The following is a 14447-nucleotide window of genomic DNA, read 5'->3' on the forward strand; positions in this document are numbered from 1 at the left end:
TGCCTTTCCCAGAAGGGGGCGGTCTCAGCCCAAAAATCCGCACGCGGGAAACTTCGGGGGGGGGGCCGGCAAGGGCGCCCCGACGCCTCGGGGATGGGCACAGCCCCCGCAACCCCCCCCGGGCTCCCCCCGCCCCTCGCCTCCCCCGCCTAGCGCCTTCCCAGCCCAGCAAAGGGATTTGGAGCTTCCACGCGTGAGACGAGCGCGTCAGTGCTCAGCCCGCCGGCGTGGCGCGGGCGTCCGGGGTGGCGGCACCGTGTCCCCCCCACCCCTGTCACCCCACGTGCGTCGCAGCCGTGGGTGCCTGCCGGCGATGAAAAGCTAATGAAAATGTTCGTTAGCCGGATGCACGGGGAGCCGTGACCCGGGGAGCTCCTCGCCGCGAGGCCGCGTGCGCAAACCCGGCCAGGCTGGAACCCCAAAACCCTACGGGGGGCTGTTAAACGCGGGGGGGGGGCACGGCTGCGGCCCGAGGAGCACGTTTGCACGCTCACAAGCTTGCACAGTTGCCCCCTTTGCAAAACTGCAGGCTTGCACGACCGGGTGCGTGCACGCTTGCACGATCGCGTGTTTGTATGCGTGCACACAACCGCAGGCTTGCAAGCTTGCACGCGCTTGTGCGCTCGCACGCTCGCGCAGTCACCTGTGCACGTGCTTGCAAAATGGCACGTGCGCCCTCTCGCACAAGCGCGTGCTCGGCTGTCTGTGAAACCGCTTGCTCGCACAAGCGTGTGCTTGCACGGGTGCACGCTTGCGTGTTTGCCCGACCGCCTGCTTGCACGCATGCACAACCACGTGCTTGCAGAATTGGGCGCTTGCAACATGGTCCGCTTGCACGCTTGCAAACTGCACGCTTGCACGCTTGCACAATCGCCCGCTCGCAGGATCGCACGCTTGCACGCTCCCGGGGGGAAACGCCCCAGCCCTTTGCGGGCGAGCGAGCTGCCGTGATTTATCGGGGGTGGGGGGGTGCTTTGGGCAGCTGGGGGGGACGTGGGGACCCCCAAAACGGGGGCTGGGGCCCCCCGAAAGAGTTAAAGGAGGCGAGCGAAGAAGCCCGTCCCTCCCGTCGGCCCCATTGGTTTTCCCATCCCAGGTACATCCTTTGCTCGTCACCCTTCGTCACCCTCGGTAGGCCGCGGCGGCGTAACGAGCTGCGCCGGGGCTCAGGCGGGCGCTCGCCCCAACGGGGGCCGAGGCCGGCGGGAGCGGGGTGGCAGCCATGGTGAGTGGGGGCCCCACCCGACACCCCAAATCCGGAGGTGGTGGGCTTTGGGTCACTTGGCCGAACAGGGATGCGGGGCGATGCGTCGCCCGTGGGATGCTCGTTGCACCCCCGGGGGGGTCCCCCACGGCACCCCAAGGGACCCCCATGGGACCCCCCATCGCACCCCCAAGGGCCCCCCATGCACCCCCAAGGGATCCCCCATTGCTCCCCCACGGGACCCCCATGCAGCCCCAAGGGATCCCTCTGCACCCCCCAAGAGACCCCCATTGCACCCCACAGCACCCCCGGGTGCCCTCCCCGCCCCATCGACACCCCCAGCCGGGTTTCCTTTGTGGCTGGCGGGTCCCCCGGGTATGTGTGTGGGGACACCCCAAGATGGGTGCCCCCCCCTCAATCCCCCTGTCCCCCAGCACCCAGCCCTTGACCCAAACCCCCAGGGATTTGCACTGGGTTACCCTCTGCAAGGAGAGGGGTGCAGGGGTGCCCCCCGCCCAGCAGCACCCAATTTTGGGGGGGGCTGTTTGCAAACAACCCCAAACTGGGCTGGTGTGTGTCCCCCCCCCTTATATTTTTTTTGTAAACTTTAACCCTTTTTTGCTCCTTTTTAAGCTTTTTTATAAATCTGCCAGGGCTCCCTGCAAAACTGGGTGCTCACCCAAACCCCCTTCCCGGCACCCCTAATTAACACCAGAGCCCCTAATTAACACCAGGGGTTGCTAATTACTCCCTGGGCATCCTAATTGAAACGCTGAGCCCTGCTGGGTGCTGGACTCCAGGCTGTGGAGGTGCAGGGGGCACCCATGGGTGCTGGGGCGGGGGGGAGGGGGGGGACAAGGAGCACGCCGCTCAGGTAGGTGTAGGTTTGGGGGTGCGGGGGTGATTTGGGGGGGGGCTCGGGATGAAATTGGGGGGATGATGGGTCAGGGGGAGGCAAGAGAAACGCCATCGCCCGCGATAGCGGCGCTGGTTGCTCCGAAATGGCGCCCGGGCGGGAATTGAAAGCAGCCGGTGACGGCTCGGGGCGCCCCGATACCGGGGTGAGGGGCTCCCCACGGGGGTGGTGGGTGAGCGGGGCGGTGGGTGCCCTCCCCCCGGAACCCTCCTCGGGGCGTGCGGGCTCGAAGCACGTGGGGTTTCTTGTTTCTAAGGCGAAGGGGTGATTTGGGGGAAAAACAGGCGATTTAAGGCCCTGCTACGACTTTTATAAGTTATAAAGAAGTGAAAGTCCCTTGACTGGGGGGGGTTAAAGTGTGGGTGCCTCCCCTGCACCCTTGGGTGCCCTCACCCCGTTGGAGCTGGGGGAATGAGTTTTTCTTGTGATTTAAGCAAACAACGGGGGGAGGGGGGGCAGGGGGAGAAACAAAAACCACCCTGTTTTGACCCAAAAAAGGGGTGTTCCGGCTTCGCAAGCTGGGGAGCAGCGAGGGGTGGGGAGCACCTATGGGTGCTGCTGTGCCCTGATGCTCCCAATTTGGGGGAAGGGGGGGAAGTATAGATGTTAAAAATACCTCCTGGACCCAATTTTGCCCAAATTAACAATGCTGGGGGTCCGTCCCGGTGTCCCTTGGGGTTTTTTTGGGGGGAGGGGGGGGGAATTCAAGCTCAACTTGGATTCTCTGATGTCTAATACGGCGTTGAGCCAGCACGTCCCCAGCGAAAGGAGGAAAAAAGTGAGGTTTGGGGTTTTTTTTTGTCTTTTTCCCTTTTTCCTGCTGTTTTCAGCCTGGGGCAGGCAGGCAGGGTGGGGGATTGCTGAAAAAAACCTCATTTCCTCAGGAAATGGAGTGAAAACCTTGGCTGAAAGCTGGGACTCCAGGAATTTGGTGCTTTGGAGCCGTGGGGGCTTCATGGACCAGCTCCCCCCGCTATGTGAGCAGGGATTTGTGCCCGGGCTTGTGCCATGTGCAAAGTGCAAAAAAAAGAGGAAAAAGTGAAAAGGGATGGAAAAAAGAAATATAATATAAACCCAGATTTGAGCAGCGATAAAATTTTGCAGTTAAAGCTTTTTTGCCATGCGGTTTGCAGGCGCCAGGAGGGCACCCGGGGGAGAATTTGGGGCTGGAAACGGAGCTTTTGGTACAACCGAGGAGGGAAAGTGCCTTTTTCTTTTAACCTTTTTTCCTCCCCAGGTGGGTTTTGTGGCTAATTAAACCCGGGCTGCGATTCAGGATGTGGAGGGAGGATGGGATTCGTTATTCATCGTGCAAGGGGAGGTTTGGGAAGGGCCGTTATGGGCTTGAGAACTGGCGCTTTCATTGCACGTGCCTTCCTGCCAGGGGAAACTGAGGCACAGCTGTGCCGGGTTCGGATGAACTTGGTGTCCCTTCAGGGACGATGGCAGCGGGATGGGGACATTTGGATGGGAGCAAATCCCTGCCCTGTGTTGCATCGGGGGCAAAGGGATGTGACCGGTGCTGCTCGGCCCATCGGTGGCAGGGGTGAGGGCGGATTTTGGGGTGCTCACCTCCTTGGTGGAGGGTTGTTTTTCCCTGGTGGGAGACAATCTGGCTGGGTGGTAGGGCCGTGCCAGGGGGGAAGGAAACGGCGGCGGCAGCAGCACGATAAGGGCCGGCTGCCAACCCGTGAGGTTTCCCCTTGTTTTTCTGCTGGGGGGGTGAGATAAGAGCTGGGCACCGGCACACGATAACACCCGGGGGTCCGGGGAGCCAGGAGAGAGCCCGTCGGCTGCCTAAATTCACGGTACCGTCGCCTTTGGGTGCTTGGAGGGACCCCACGGGGTGTTTCGGGGTGCACACGGTTCGCAGATGGGGCGTGGAGCGCGAGCGAGCCGGTAGTTTCGGGCTGAAAAGCTATTTTCTCTGCTACCAGCCTTTCTTAGGTCCCCGGCACACCGGGGGGGCCCCGGCACAGCGGGGGGTCCCTCACCCCGCTTGAGGCCGGGAGCCGGCGGAGGAGGATCCGGCTCTATTCCAGGCTGAAGGGGAGGTTGCACAACCCGGCCCCGGGGGAAAGCAAGGCGGGTTCGGGCTTCGCTCAGCTTTTGGCTCCGGCTTCGTTGCTTTCCATAACCTTCCTCCGGCGTTTGTTTAGCGCTTTACTGCCCCGGAGCCATTCGGGATTTAGCTCCCCGGAGGAGGAGGCGGCTTTAGAGGGTGCGTATTCCTTCCTCGCCCTCCTTCCTCCTCCTCTTCCTCAACCCTGAGCCACTGAGCACCTCCGTTTGCTGATCTCGCCGTGCAGATGTCGACCTACAAGCGGGCGACGCTGGATGACGAAGACCCCCTGGACTCCATCGGCGAAGGCGATGGGTACCCCAACGGCTTCCAGGTAGGGCTTCACGTGTGTTTTGGGGGAAAACAGGGGGGTTTTAGGTCCTGGCAAGCAGCAGGGTGGGGTTGCAAGAGAGTTTTCCACGCGGGGCCAGCCTTCCCATGGGGCAAAGTCCGGCGTGGGCAGAGCTGCGTTGGCTCCCAGAGCCGCTGCCCTTTGCTCCTCTCCCGGCACCGGGAGCCGGCGACAGGGGAGCCTGCGGGGCCGCATCCTGGCTCGGTGCTTTGCAACACCCCAGCACCCAGTTTTTCCACGGACTGAACCCCTTCCTGGTGTGGCCGGGTTGAGCAATTATCGTGGCGGTGGGAGCTTTGTCCCCACACAAAAGGGGATTAGGTTAATTCCTCCCTGAGCAGCCGGAAAGCGGCTTAAGGGCCACGGGTGGCAAGAAAAAAAACCAAACAAACCCGCCACGGCTGCCAGCGTCCAGCCTCGCCGGGAAAGATTTGGGGTCGGAGCGATGCTCTTGGTGCTGGTCCCACTCCCAGCCCCATCGGTCTCTGCCCAGAATGGTGTTTTCCTCCCCAAAAATCAGGGCTCCGCTGCATTTTTGCTTTCCCCGGTAGGGCCACCTCCGCTTGCCATTGCATCGGGATGTTTCCTGGGGATGTTTTTTGGCTGAGCAGGAGTATCCTGTTACAGTACTTCCCGCCGCGGCCCCCACCCTGTGCCACACCGCGGTGGGCACGGGGACCACCTGGGGGGCTGTGGCTATGCTTGAGGAGGGGTTTGGGGTGGCATGGGGTAGCAGGTGAGCCTGCCGAAACGCTCGTCCCGCTCCCTTTCCTGCCATTGTGCCGCCCTTCCTGGCTGGTTTCTGGAAGGCAGCTGCCGCCTTTCCCAGCCTGAACCACGCCGGATCCTTCGCCGGGGACCAAATTTGCGCCGTGAGCTGTAGGAAGCAAAATGGGGGACGTGTCGGTGGGTTTTTCCGCCGGTGGGGAAACTGCGCTGCTTTTCCCACAGGTGAACTTCCGCGGCTCGAGGAGCAGCCCGGGGTGCTGGGCTGAGCGGACGCGCGCCGAGAAGCAGCTCGTGGTGCTGGTGGGGGTGCTGGCCGCCGTGCTGGCGGCGTGTCTGCTGGGCCTCATCTTCCAGTACAGAGCCCGTAAGTCCTCGCACAGCGCGGGGATCCCCGCTCCCTTGAGCGGGGCAGGTTGCTGGGGGGTTCCCTGGGACGGGATGCTCCCCTGCATCCCTTGCCGTGGGGCAGGATGCTCAGGCACGGGATAGGAAGCTCGGGCAGTGGGCAGGATGCTCGGGCGTGGGATGGGATGCTTGCCTGCGTCCCTCACCCTGGGAGGGGATGCTCGGGCATGGGACGGGACGCTGGTCCGTATCGCTTGCCCTGCAGCAGGATGTTAAGGTACGGGGTGGGATGCTCAGGCACCAGATGGGATATTGGCCCACATCCTTCGTTGTGGGGCAGGACGCTCCCCGGTGCGGCTCACCGTGCCGTGGTGGAAGAGCTGAACCCGTCACTTCCCACCCCCAGGGCCGCCCGCCGTGTGTCTGTCGGAAGCCTGCATCTCCGTCACCAGCTCCATCCTCAGCTCGCTGGACCGGGCGGTAAATCCCTGCGAGGACTTTTTTGGCTACGCCTGCGGGGGCTGGATCAAGGCCAATCCCCTCCCCGACGGCCACTCGCGCTGGGGCACCTTCAACAACCTCTGGGAGCACAACCAGGCCATCATGAAGCATCTGCTGGGTGAGTACAGCGGGGCGGCGGGACCCCGCGGTGCCGAGGAGCCCCGTTATATCCGGGGGATGCCGAAAACATGCCCATGGGGATGTAAGGGTGGATTTAAATCCCAGCGTCGAATCAGTGACGTGCGCACTGTGAGGACATTGGGAAGCAGATCTGGGCTGTGTTTGCTCTCCTGGATACCCCTGGGATTTTTGACTGTGGTGTTGCAGCTCTTTGGTGCCGAGTAGGGGAAGGGTCCTGGCCTTGGCTCTCCAAACCCCGTGGCTGCATTCCCAGGAGGTCTGAAATTCAGGATTTGCACCCCAGGCTGCACCCAGAGGCTGCAGCACGCCAGTATCAACCCAAGGACATGGGTTTTTTCCTCCCGCTACAGCTTCCAGCCTTTGCAAGCAGCTTTTTGGGGGGCTGGAAGCCAATCCGGCCCTTTTGGGGGGCCAAAACTTCCCCAGCGGAGGGAGGGTCCTGGGCTCAGCCTCTGCGTGCGAACACCAAAGCGTGGTGGCTTATCCGAGCAACCGGCGGGGATGGTTTGTTCAAGCTTTGAGCAAACAACTGGCTCCTTATCAGCACTTTCCACTGCGCCGGGGCTGATTATCTGAAAAGAGAAGGTTTGGGAAGAGTGTTGTCTTTTGGGAGAAGGGGGGCGGCGCGGGAATGGCTTCGTCCCTGGCTCTTCCCAAAGAAATCTGGTGCTGGTTTTACTGGGAGAAGGGACCAGGCCTCCAGCCAAGCAGTCGCGCTTGGCATTTCCTTGAATTCCTTGGAGCCAAGGGACCTTTAGTTAATAAAACCACACAGCTGGGAAGCCAAAGGTGCAAGCTGTGTCATGAGGAAAATAATAATAATAAAAAACCCTCTGGGGAAGCAGAATTTGAGAGGGGGGGGCGGAAATAAAAGGATGGTTTTGGAGGCAGAGGAGAAAAATGGGTTTATTGTTCCTTCTTGCAGGAATAAATAATAGAGGGCTAGGGAGCACCAGCACGGGGGCAAGGGCAGCACAGGAGGCTGGATGATGCTGGGAACAGCAGGGCTGCTAGAAAAATGCTTTTTGTTTTTCCTTTCTTTATCTTTCTGCTCCAAAGAGCTGGAGCAGTCGCTGCGGGTGGGAGAGGAGATGGGGGCAGGAGACCAGGAAGGGCTGGGGACCGTGGGATGCTCTTGGGGGCACGGACACGACTGGCGGGGCAATCCTCCGGCGCCTTTTTGGAGCCTGGCTTTGCCCAAAACGGGGCTGAATATTTCTCCGGTGGAAGGGTGGGAGCTACGGTGTGCATTGGCAGCCCCCGCAGGGGGACGGCTGCCCGTCCCCGGGGACACCCTGCGAGCCCCCCTGGGTACCTCCCACAGAAAACACGACGGCCAACGTGTCAAGCGAGGCGGAGCGCAAGGCGCAGCGTTATTACCAAGCGTGCATGAACGAGAGCAAGATCGAGGAGCTGCGTGCCGCCCCGCTCGTGGAGCTCATCCAAAAGGTTTGTCCCCTTCCTTGAGGAAAAAAGGTCTTCTCTCTGCAAAATGGGGGGAAAAAAGCTCATTTATGGGCAGCTCCAGCACCTTCCAGACCCTAATCCCGGTGCTTCCTGGGGCAGAGCATCCCCCAGGGCAGGCGGGCAGAGAGAGGCCAGCATTTATAGGATTTATAGGTGGGTCTTGCATCTCCTGGGCTTTGTAGCCCTATTGCAAGATGTTTCCCCCCAGGATGGGTATTGGGGGGATACTTAAGCAATTCCAGGTGGTTATTCCTTACCCGAAAGCCGGTTGCTGTCTGTCCCCAGCTGGGCGGCTGGAACATCACGGGTCCATGGGCTGGTGACAACTTCAACGCGACGTTGCGGGAGGTGACGGCGCATTACCGCACCTCGCCCTTCTTCTCCGTCTACGTCAGCGCCGACTCCAAAAACTCTAACAGCAACGTCATCCAGGTGGATCAGTCGGGGTTAGGCCTGCCGTCGCGGGATTACTACCTGAACAAGACAGAGAATGAGAAGGTGAAGGTGTCTGGGGAAGTTTGGCTTTGCTGGGGAGGTGACGCGGGTGGCACCCACCATGCTCATCTCCCCCCATCCTACCATGTAGGTGCTCGCCGGGTACCTGAACTACATGGTGCAGCTGGGGATGTTCCTGGGCGGCACCGATGAGGAGTTGACGCGGCAGCAGATGCAGCAGATCTTGGACTTCGAGACGGCGTTGGCCAACATCACCATCCCACAGGAGAAGCACCGGGATGAGGAGGTCATCTACCATAAAATGACGGCTGGAGACCTAAAGGTAGAGATGGAGTTGGCAAGCCTGCCCACTCCGATGTGGTTTGGGAAAAGCGGGGCGGATGGGTGGAGGTGACGCAGCTCCTCCGAGGAAGCCCAATGCCAGCTGACACCGCCTGGGATGCTCTTGTGCAATAGCTTGGCCTGTGTCCTCCTTGGGGAAATCCCACCCTGACCTGCTCCTCCCAGCCTCCGGACCACCCCCGGGGCCGGCAGCCGTCCTGCCGCGGCACTAACGCCCTCCTGGCACTGCTGCCTGCAGTCCAGCTGCCGATGTCAGCCCAGTCACCTCCCCTTGTCCCCAAAGGGGCCCTAATGGTTTGTGTCAACATTTTTGACACCCGCCCCACTTTCTTTTCCTCTGCGGGAGGAAATTGTTTACTCCCCTCCGACCTTTGGAGGATGCTGCTGTTATGGGAACTGGCCTCTGCAAAATCAGCTGAATCCCTCAAACAGGAGGTGATGCGGCACCTTCCAGCTTGGGAGGCGGCTGCCACCTCCCTCCGATGGTTTTTGGATCCATAGCAGCAGCATGGCTCTTGCAGGAGCTGGCGCCGGCTGTGGACTGGATGCCCTTCCTTGCCACCGTCTTCTACCCCGTGGAGCTCAACGAGTCGGAGCCCGTCGTGGTCTACGCCAAGGAGTACCTGGAGCAGGTCTCCGACCTCATCCTGGCCACGGACAAATGGTGAGAGCCCCCAGCCCGCGCAGAGGGGTGCCTGGGGTGGGCAGGCACGTCCTGCTGCCCGCTCACCGCCTCTCACCGCAGCCTCCTCAACAACTACATGATCTGGAACCTGGTGCGGAAAACCAGTCCCTTCCTCGACCAGCGCTTCCAGGATGCCGAGGAAAAATTCATGGAAGTGATGTATGGGACTAAGAAGGTGAGGGGGGAGCCCCTGATGCCCCCAAATCACTAATAAAATGGTGACAGCTTTTTAAGCCAAGTCCCCATCATGTTGCATCCAAAAAAGAGAGATGTGGGGCAGGTTTTGGGGTCACAGCACCAGGGCAGGAGATGGATGTGGACCCCCATGTCCCAGCAGGGGAATGGGGTGGGAAGGTGGGGGCTCTGGCATGCCACTGGTGATGACCACCTCTTGTCCCATGCAGACCTGCCTCCCGCGTTGGAAATTTTGCATCAGCGACACGGACAACAACCTGGGCTTCGCCCTGGGGGCCATGTTCGTCAAGGCCACCTTCGCCGAGGACAGCAAGCAGGTGGTACGTCCCCGAGCGACCAGCGTGCGAGTCCCAGTGCTGGGAATGCCACCGCGATGGTGGAACCGTTGGGACAGCCGATGTTTCTCTGTCCACTTTATTTTGTTCACCATGCATCTCCATTCACCGTGGTTTTCACCGGTCCACGTGCCATCTCGGCATCCTGGCCTCTTCCTCCCCACCGGCACAAAGGGTCCTTGAACTCTCCAGGGTGGGAAGCCGGCTCTCCGGGCTGACGCTGCACCGCATTGTTTTGTCTAGGCAGAGGAAATGATCGCGGAGATTAAAACGGCCTTCGAGGAAAGCCTGGAGACCCTGCAGTGGATGGACGAAGAGACGAGGAAATCAGCCAAGGAGAAGGTGAGGCACTGGCAGCAGCGCTGGGGAGGAGAGCGTGATGGTGGAGGGTGGTGGAGCTGGGCGAGCCCATCCTTCCACCTCTGGGACCAAAAGCACTTTGGTCCTTGTCATCCCCCAGGCAGATGCCATCTACAACATGATTGGCTACCCCAAGTTCATCATGGACCCCAAGGAGCTGGATAAAGTCTTTAATGATGTGAGTTGGTCAGATACATCTCTTGGGTCTCCTATTCCCCCCTCTGCTAGCATGTGCAGGGCATGTGCCAATTGCCATGGCCTCGGGGCAGCCTTGAGCCCTAGGTTTCCTCCAGAAGGGTCTCACCGGTGTCCTTGGCCCTTCTCTGGCGACTTCCCAGAGACCTGCGGGACAGTTCTGGGGTGGCTGGGGCTCTTGGGATCCCTGCCCGGGATGAGGAGGAGCTGGTTTCCGTAACAGTGATTCATTGCCCTCCCGAGACTCAACAGACGTTGGAGAGAAGGAGAAACAAGAGCGGCTGTAACTCAGCTGCCTGCCAGCTCCGGAGGCTCAAACGTGACCACGGAGGAGGCGTGGGGCTGGGCCATCACCGCACGCCGCTCACGCCTTGCTCTTTTGCAGTACGAGGCCGTCTCTGACCTCTACTTCGAAAACGTCATGCAGTTTTACAACTTCTCAGCCCGGGTCACTGCTGACCAGCTCCGGAAACCGCCAAACCGGGACCAGTAAGTCCTCCGCTCCACTTCCCCGTTGCGCTCAGCGGGAATACCACAGTATCTGGAGCGCTGCAGTTTGGTGTCCACCAGACCATGCTGGTTTTGAGGAGTTAGAATTTGGGCCGACGAGCTTTGCACCATGATGAGCAGATGGTGTCAGAGCAAACATTGGCGATGGGTTTGTGCTGCCACGTTGGTCGTGTCCGTGTCCCCGCAGGTGGAGCATGACGCCTCCGACGGTCAATGCATACTACTCTCCCACCAAGAACGAGATTGTCTTCCCCGCTGGCATCCTCCAGGCCCCTTTTTACACCCGTGCGTCTCCCAAGTAAGAGCCTAGGCAAAATGGGGAAGGCAGGATTCCCAAATTTTCTCCTGTCCCAAAATTTGAGGCCACATTTCATGGCTGCAGGGAGCAGTGGCTGCTCTCTAAATCTCAGCATCACCCTCCTGCAGGTCGCTGAATTTTGGTGGGATCGGCGTGGTGGTAGGCCATGAATTGACACATGCCTTTGATGACCAAGGTACAGCCAAGAGCCAGGGAGGTGGGCTGCCGGTGGGGTGGCCGTTGAGGTGACGAAGGACCCGTCTGTGTTTTTGTCAGGCCGGGAATACGACAAGGACGGCAACCTGCGTCCCTGGTGGAAGAACTCCTCGGTGGAGGCCTTTAAGCGTCAGACAGCATGCATGGTGGAGCAGTATGGCAACTACACCGTCAACGGTGAGGCCGTCAATGGCAAGCACACCCTTGGGGAGAACATCGCCGACAACGGGGGCCTCAAGGCTGCCTACCGGGTAAGGCCATGGGGCTGGGGACATGTGGTGGCTGGCACGGCATGGTGGGATCGGTGTTGTCCCTGAGCCTGCGGTGGTCCCTGGTCTCCAGGCATATCAAAACTGGCTGAAAAAGAACGGGGATGAGGAAACCCTTCCGACCCTCGGCCTCACCAACCACCAGCTCTTCTTTGTTGGCTTTGCCCAGGTAGGTCACTTGGATGGATGCACAGGTTTTTGCGGGGTGGAGGTATGCCCAGATGGTGTTGGGAGGGTGTGACGGCAAAACCGAGGTCTCCAGAGATGCTACGTAGCAGGTGGAGAAGCAGGTTGGGGCGGTACCAGTTAAAAAACAAGACAAAGCTGGAGCTCAAGCTGTGTTGGTGCCCATCAAGCAAGCGGGAAGGTCCGATTTGGCGCCGAGCGGGCCCTACAGTTGCGCACGCCGGCACTCGTGCCTCTTGCCGTCTACTTGCAGGTGTGGTGTTCGGTTCGCACGCCGGAGAGCTCGCACGAAGGACTCATCACTGACCCCCACAGCCCCTCGCGTTTCCGCGTCATTGGCACCGTCTCCAACTCCCGGGAGTTTGCGGAGCATTTCAGCTGCCCCGTTGGCTCCCCCATGAATCCCCCCAAGAAGTGCGAAGTCTGGTGATGAGTGACCGCCTGAGGGAACCAGCTGCCGGTTGCTTCGTCCTCCGCCGATGGCTGAACTTCCCTGGTCCTTTTGAGGCTCAAACCACTTCTCTGTGCAACGAACTGCCCAGCTCTCAGCCGGGGCGGCGCCCCGCGTCCCCGGTATCATCCGAGGTTCGATCCACTGTGAAAACTCTTCATCCCCTCGCTCGTTTGTGAAATGACTTCATTTTGGGGGTCTTTTCTTTTTCACCACGACCGGGCCACGTGCCGAGGCACGTGCGTCCATGGGCACTACCCCGTATTTACACACGCAGCGCTCCAGCCTGACCCGCCGCCCCGGCAAAAGCTTCTTCGGAGGCGATAAAGGGAACGCTGCGGTGCCAGCAGGCTTGGCTGCATGTCTAAATACACCCGACGTACCTTCCTCTCTCCAAAGATGCGCACATGAGGATGGAAAATATTTTAAGATATATTTTTTGGGGGAGAAATATATATATTTTTTTTCATGCATTGTGGAATACACTGGAAATTTTCAGGGAAAATGCATTTTAAAGCCTTTTTTTTTTTTTAGTCAAAGATTAGTATATTTATTAATTTTTTTTACTCAGTGCAGCTGTAGGTGCAGCACCCTGTAGTGACAGTCCCTTGGCCAGGGAAGCTGGATGGGGCTGCCTGGGCTGCGGATGCAACCAGCTGGCCCCAGATCCCGGGTTTCTCCGGGAAGGACAGTCCTCGGAGGATGCTGATGGGGAAATTGGGGACAGCGGGCCTGGGGATGGGGCTGGAGGATGCTGCGGGTTGCAGAAAGGCTCTGCCAGGATGCTGCGGCTCCTGGGATTAGCTTTAATGTCCGAGTGCAAAGGGAAAAGTTGATGTGCCAAAGACGTAACCAAGGTGGTGACGGTGTGGATGAAGCACCCCGTTCTCCCTTCCTGTCCCCTCTGAAGCGAGGTCAGACACAATTTCCCGTCCCAAAGCTTCCCTGGACAAGCGCAGGCAGTTCCTGCCGCTGCTTCGCTCGCCGCCGTGCCCGGCCTCTATGCCCGGGAAACTGCAAGCCCCGAAATCACCGTGTGGCCCCAAACCTCTATCCCTCCGCAGCCGGTTTGGCACTGGTGTGAGATCTGGACGGGATGGGGGCGAGAGGCTTTTTTAAGGGTGTTTTTTAATACTCCTTTTGCAGTTCTGAGAGGAAACCACTGATGGTAGCTCAGGTGCTGTGTGTTGTCTCATAGGGCACCTTCTTGCTCTAGACAGAAAGCAAAGATGTAGAGGGATTTTTAATATTTATATGTAAAAGGAGGGACAGGGGGGGATTTTTTTGTAACTATTTTTTCACCCTATGCGTGGGGCTTATCGTAACTGAAATAAATACTTTTTACTGGGTCTGGAGCTGCTCACGACTTGTTTTTTCCAATAGCGGGGAAGTTTTGCATCTCTTTGTCTGCATTTTTCTCCCCGTCCATACCCATAAGACCATCCTGTGCTGACGAAACTGAGCCGAGGAGGCTTCTTCCAGCCTGTGCTTGGCATCTGCCGCCTCTCTCGGAGGCTAAAGCCAGGCTTTTGTGCCCAAAAACCTCACTCTCGCTGCGGGTGGTTGTTTGCTTTCCACCTCCATGGCACGGCCCCACACATCTCCCCGGCAGGGAGGTCTTTCCCGGATGCTTTTCCTTCCTCCTGGGTGAGTTTTTGGCTGGCTGGGCTGTGCTCGGATCCAGCGGGATGGGCCCTGCACAGGTTGCTCTCCAAGTGGCCTTATTTATAGCTCTGCGATGCCGGCTGGGTGCTGCCAGCTCAGTAACGCAGGCCAACGTTCGCTCCCGAGCGGATGCTCCGCGGCTTCGTCAGGCTTGCCCAAAAACTGCAAGGCAGGACCCGGGTTGCAAGCTCCCCGTCGAGCCTCACCCCAGCACCTGGGAGGGCTGATGGCCATAAAACAAGCGATGTGCTGGGGGTGCTCCTTTGCTATTTTAGCTATTTAGTATTGAGTTTTTGGAAATAAAGAGCATTTTCACTGCTGGGATGGGCCGGACTGAGCCAGCGGCGTGCCAGAGAAGTGAGTGCTGCATAAATAAAACGGTAAAATTGCCCTCTTGCTGTTTTTATTGTGTTTGCTCTCCCAGATTGAAGCGAAAGGGAGCAAGAGCGCTCGCCTTTGCTCGCACGACTTGGTGCAAGGCCCTCGGTTTCCTGCAGAGCTGGGAGACCGGCCACGGCCGATGTTTTCCCCGGGATCTGGCTGGAAATGGTGGCCCAAACCCGCAGA

At 59.4% G+C, this 14447-nt stretch overlaps 1 protein-coding gene across 1 annotated transcript; it reads left to right on the forward strand.

The window, feature by feature from the left end:
* Positions 1–4429: 4429 nt before the first annotated feature.
* ECE1 (endothelin converting enzyme 1) lies at positions 4430–13602 on the forward strand (the record flags this gene model as incomplete). Its single annotated transcript, XM_082009377.1, has 17 exons — positions 4430–4516; positions 5486–5627; positions 6015–6227; positions 7575–7699; positions 8003–8215; positions 8304–8495; positions 9037–9179; positions 9261–9375; positions 9605–9715; positions 9974–10072; positions 10191–10268; positions 10671–10774; positions 10983–11093; positions 11222–11289; positions 11370–11560; positions 11652–11747; positions 12018–13602. 17 exons carry the CDS (start codon positions 4430–4432, stop codon positions 12192–12194), a joined length of 2265 nt encoding a protein of 754 aa, XP_081865503.1. The 3' UTR covers positions 12195–13602.
* Between the last annotated feature and the right edge of the window lie 845 nt (positions 13603–14447).

Source organism: Phaethon aethereus, assembly GCF_964289735.1.
Source record: "Phaethon aethereus genome assembly, chromosome: 21".
In the NCBI taxonomy this organism is placed as follows: domain Eukaryota; kingdom Metazoa; phylum Chordata; class Aves; order Phaethontiformes; family Phaethontidae; genus Phaethon; species Phaethon aethereus.